This window comes from Argopecten irradians, chromosome 11, assembly GCF_041381155.1.
Source record: "Argopecten irradians isolate NY chromosome 11, Ai_NY, whole genome shotgun sequence".
Classification (NCBI taxonomy): Eukaryota; Metazoa; Mollusca; class Bivalvia; order Pectinida; family Pectinidae; genus Argopecten; species Argopecten irradians.
This window is the reverse complement of record NC_091144.1, coordinates 38,834,936-38,840,402: the sequence shown is the minus strand read 5'-3', so window position 1 is coordinate 38,840,402 and position 5,467 is coordinate 38,834,936. Positions and strand designations below refer to the sequence as shown.

At 37.1% G+C, this 5,467-nt stretch overlaps 1 protein-coding gene across 1 annotated transcript; it reads right to left on the bottom strand.

Annotated features, from left to right (window-relative positions):
* Window positions 1-1,404: 1,404 nt before the first annotated feature.
* Window positions 1,405-4,926, bottom strand: LOC138334226 (mucin-2-like). The gene has a single exon (XM_069282833.1). The coding sequence runs from the start codon at window positions 4,890-4,892 to the stop codon at window positions 2,169-2,171; it is 2,724 nt and encodes a 907-aa protein (XP_069138934.1). The 5' UTR covers window positions 4,893-4,926; the 3' UTR covers window positions 1,405-2,168.
* Window positions 4,927-5,467: the final 541 nt, after the last annotated feature.

The window sequence follows — 5,467 nt, the reverse complement described above, 5'->3', positions numbered from 1 at the left end:
ATTAACACAAAAAAATATTATGTAATAACTTATTTCGCCTTTGGTACATGCGCAATCAGTAGTACATTCCATATAGGATATAGTGCCACGGAATTTTTTCGGGATGCAATTTATTACTTTTCATATATTAAACTTTAAGTAAAATTAAAAGCTCAAACTTTTCAATGGTGGTAATGGTGTAAAGTAAGTAACTTTTGTAACTGAAGAAATATTTTTGTGTTAATTAGACATAAACAGACACGATTAAACGCCAATTATTGTTCAAATGATGAATATCATTTATGTCCTGTCGGCGGTGGAACATCTGTAAAGTCGATATTAGGAAAAAGCTAGCCCTCAGAAAAAAAATGTTTTTTTTCCCCACCAGAGCAGATCCTTAAATAAGTAATAAAATGAATCAGATTTTTATGTGAATTCTTTTTTCATGAAGTGTAAACCGTGTACCTACAGTCCGCTTAAGGTTGCTAGAGTTAACTCCCTTATCTGTGAAATATATTTTAGACAAAGAATAATTTCTGTAAAAGTGTGATTTTTTCGCTTAATCAAGCTCCAGATTGCCATTTTAGCGCTGTGCATATACAATTGAATTATTCGTATGTAAAACTCACATCTGTGTATAGGTTTACGCGTAGATGCACAATCGCGCGTATTCAAAGAAATCAAAATAAACTAAAATTTCCTATTAACAGTTCTTATTTTTTTATTATCAAAGCTCATGTTATCCTCAATACTGCAGGGTTTCCGATCTCTACATTAACGATCTCTACACCTCTGGACTATCTCAAAATAAAATTGAGTACATCAAATAAATCAAGATTGATTTCATTGCTGCAACGAATCATTTTACATGAACCTCGGAAAATATCAATAATAAAAAAAACAAAAAACAAAAAACAAAAAAACAAAAACAAAAAAAAAAATGACCGGAGAACTCAAGATGAATTCCTCTAGGAATGTTTGTAACGAGAATTTTCATTGACTTTAAAAATTACTTCATCAACCAATAAAGGAAAAAATGAATGACGTCACCGTTTGTAACGTCGCTTCGGATTGGCTGAGATAACGGCGTAATGATTTCGTAGACAAGAGAGTCCCAAAATGAATTTCTTTTATCAATGTTTATCTGTAGTTAATTCATTGATAAGGACTTATTTGAATAATTGTTTGATGTTATGAAGATATAACACAACAATCTTAGTGTACCCTCATCATAAACCACTTCCGGTTTATTTAGAGTACACTCAGATTTTGTGTTTTATCTAAATAAAAATCTATTTAAGTTATCCTTAATTAAAGATGCACATCTATAGACAGTTTGAAAGTTGACTTCGCAATAAAACCGACAACCGAAAATATTCATATGACGTAATCACAAAACGACGCTGAGACTTGTGACGTCTTATAATCATCTTTATTATCAACTGACGGTAAAATTGATAAATTTTGAAAGATACAATTTCACTAAAAACTATTGTTATACTCCCTATAACATATAATCTAGTTTCTTTATAAACTCCATTTACAAAATGACAATAACTGTACTATTCAGTCGAGCTGTCCAAAGAACTGTTCAAATCGACTGATTTAAAAATGTTGGACGGGGAGTGACGTTACAGCTACAATTCGTGACGTTAATGTAAGATATGATAATAATAATGGGTATAACACTACAGTTATCGACTGGGTTTTCGGGCAACAAATGGTTTGTTGGACCCTCACACAAGCTGTTGCCTTCGACTTCGGGCAACAGTCTGTCTTTGCGTGCAACAAATCGTCTGTTGCCCTCAACTCCAGTCAACAACTGTATACTGTAAAACAAATTATTTTAGCGCAGACTGATTTTTATGCATTCGACTTCGGGCAAAAGTCTGTCTTTGCGTCCAACAAATCGTCTGTTGCCCTCAACTCCAGTCAACAACTGTATACTGTAAAACAAATTATTTTAGCGCAGACTGATTTTTATGCATAACCGTTCTTTCAGGATTTCCCGCTATCGCCAGTGAAATACGCAAGATTTCAAGCCTCGCAAAAATTTTCAAAAATCTCCGTTTAAAATATCATATCACGCACATGGTGTTTTGAAAGAATACAAATGTGATTCGAGAAAATAGACCAACGCGAATGCGCTGCAAACAGTAGATTACATACCTGGGAAACTCACACATTGATTAACTGAATGGGAGTAATGAAGTTGTTGGCGAAGTAGACTGCGATGGGGTTGTTGTTGTCGTCGTTGGTGTAAATGTTATTATTGATGTTGTTGATGATGTTGATGATGTTGATGAAGGATTTGAAGGTGGTGTGGTGGTTGTTGTTGTCGTTGGTGTTATTGACGTTGGTGTTGTTGTTGATGATGTTGATGAAGGATTTGAAGGTGGTGTGGTGGTTGTTGTTGTCGTTGGTGTTATTGACGTTGGTGTTGTTGTTGATGATGTTGATGATGTTGATGAAGGATTTGAAGGTGGTGTGGTGGTTGTTGTTGTCGTTGGTGTTATTGACGTTGGTGTTGTTGTTGATGATGTTGATGAAGGATTTGAAGGTGGTGTGGTGGTTGTTGTTGTCGTTGGTGTTATTGACGTTGGTGTTGTTGTTGATGATGTTGATGATGTTGATGAAGGATTTGAAGGTGGTGTGGTGGTTGTTGTTGTCGTTGGTGTTATTGACGTTGGTGTTGTTGTTGATGATGTTGATGAAGGATTTGGAGGTGGTGTGGTGGTTGTTGTTGTCGTTGGTGTTATTGACGTTGGTGTTGTTGTTGATGATGTTGATGAAGGATTTGAAGGTGGTGTGGTGGTTGTTGTTGTCGTTGGTGTTATTGACGTTGGTGTTGTTGTTGATGATGTTGATGAAGGATTTGGAGGTGGTGTGGTGGTTGTTGTTGATGTTGTTGATGATGTTGATGAAGGATTTGGAGGTGGTGTGGTGGTTGTTGTTGATGTTGTTGATGATGTTGATGAAGGATTTGAAGGTGGTGTGGTGGTTGTTGTTGTCGTTGGTGTTGTTGTTGATGATGTTGATGAAGGATTTGGAGGTGGTGTGGTGGTTGTTGTTGTCGTTGGTGTTGTTGTTGATGATGTTGATGAAGGATTTGAAGGTGGTGTGGTGGTTGTTGTTGTCGTTGGTGTTGTTGTTGATGATGTTGATGAAGGATTTGAAGGTGGTGTGGTGGTTGTTGTTGTCGTTGGTGTTATTGTCGTTGGTGTTGTTGTCGATGATGTTGATGAAGGATTTGAAGGTGGTGTGGTGGTTGTTGTTGTCGTTGGTGTAATTGTCTTTGGTGTTGTTGTTGATGATGCTGTTGTTGTTGTTGTGGATTTTCCTGTTGTTGCTGTTGTTGATTTTGCTGTTTTTGTTGTTGAACGAGTTGGAGATTTAGAGTTTGTGACATTGTCAGAAATTGAAATTTTAGCTTTTGTTGTTGTAGATGCTTGAGAAGGAGTTGTTTTTGAAGAAGGCGTTGTTCGAATGTTGGTTGCTGTGAAGGTACTTGCATTTCCAAAAGACGTCTGAGTTGACGTACTGATACCAGGATCCGTATGAAGGGTTGAAAGTGAAGTTGTGGATTCGACACTATAAGTTGATGGTAAAGTCGAATTTGATTCAGCTACCCTCAAATCCCGAAGAAGACAAGGAACGCTGATCGAAGATTCTAGTTTAGGTCTGGACCTACCGGTATGACCGCACCAGAACTTGCCAGTCCTCCACGCATCCGAAACATCCTGAAGATCACTTCCAGTCTTATAATACGCTCCGCTACTGTTTGTGAGTGACATCAGAGGGTCCAGATTGTGTTCGGTCGAAGTAGCTTTGAAATAGCTAAGTGAGAACCCAGGTTTTACCCCAGGTAAAAAACAAGGTTCGGCAGCTTCAACAGCCGCCATGCCGTAATTGTAGTATACGTCACCAAGTGGTTTGGAGTTACTTGGACTCTCGTAGACAAATTTTAGCACAATAGATTTGGCGTTAGGGTTCATTTGAAGGTCGGAAGCACACGTTGTAATCAGTGATAGAGGCGATGTTTGTGTGGAGTAACATTTATTAGTAGATGATTCTGGAGTCTCGATATCATCATTAACTGTCGACTGAATCCATAATCTCGTATTTGGGTTAGAATCGTACGTTACACGGACAATAAAAGAACTCGACGCAGCAGATGTCATATTCTCTAAATCAAGAAGTAAGATCCATTCCGAGGTATCCATAGTTACCACGTCTGATTGCTCAGGGTCAAAGTTCATGTATATCCCTGACTTTTCTAAGTAGTCCAAATCACTGTATGTTTGGAAATTAAAATTCAAGGAACTAGCAAGGTTGACGACATTTTTTGAATCCGTGAAATAGGTCCCCAATCCAAACACCAACATTGACCCGAGCATCATAATAAATAAGCTGAGTACTAGAGGAACCTTCAGCCATTTTGACGGCTCTTTTTTGTCAAATTTAACGACTTCTGTATGTTGTCTACTATGGATATGGTTGGCAATCATTATGCCCACATTCACGCAAACTTCCACCAGAGTGGACAGAGCCTTGACCAGTAGTAAAACAGTGACCGCTTTATCTCTACAACCCGCGATGTACACACAGATCAGGACAATAGGGATGTCCTCCATCCACAGGGACGCCATGTTGACGTTGTCAAGGAAACCATTGGGAAGCAAATCTTCTTTTGATGAAAATGCATCGAAGACATTTAAGACCAGCTCGGCGATATACATCACACTCCCGATGAAGCAGAAGAAACAGAAAAATCCTAATATGGCTTCAGAGCACGAGCCATACACGAGACCTTGTTCTAAACCACTGAGTTCGTAAAACAACAACCAATCGGTGATCAGGTCAAAGGTAGAGATTAAAAGTCGAAATATGAATGCAATAAACGTTGGTTTCATGGTTATTGTTATTTGCAGGTTCCTGGAAATAATGTTCTTTTCGATTTTTAAACTTCAAAATTTGAAACGTCTTGTTCTTCTCCGGTAGTGTCACGACTGCATTGTAAAATACGGTTAATTTGTCGGTATCGGAACATGACAAAAGAAACGGACAAAGCAATGCGCGAGATCCATTACAGTAGCTTATAGAAATTATAATGGAATGAAGTAGCGCCCCGGGTAATTTATATTTATCTCTAAGGATGTTATGGACATTTTGATTATCAATAGACATTTTATGATAATTTAGTTCAACTATAATGTATGACAATTACTGTTAAGTGACAAATAAGGTCATACGTAGGTAAACTTAATTAGATTTTATTTATAACCATCTACATTTGATAGAACAAAATACTGCGGGTTGTTTTATTCTATTTATATAAATGCTGATTATCGCAATAACATTGACATTGTTTGAAAGGTTTTAGTTAACCAAACAATAAATTGTATTCTTGAAAAGTTCGATCTTTTGTCACATATTTATGAAATCAAATGCATTAAAACTTCGGATTATAGTAAAATCAATACAATAT

Bases quoted from the DNA above. Each gene is read 5' to 3' on its own strand.
- LOC138334226 (XM_069282833.1), bottom strand. From the start codon at position 4,892: ATGAAACCAACGTTTATTGCATTCATATTTCGACTTTTAATCTCTACC.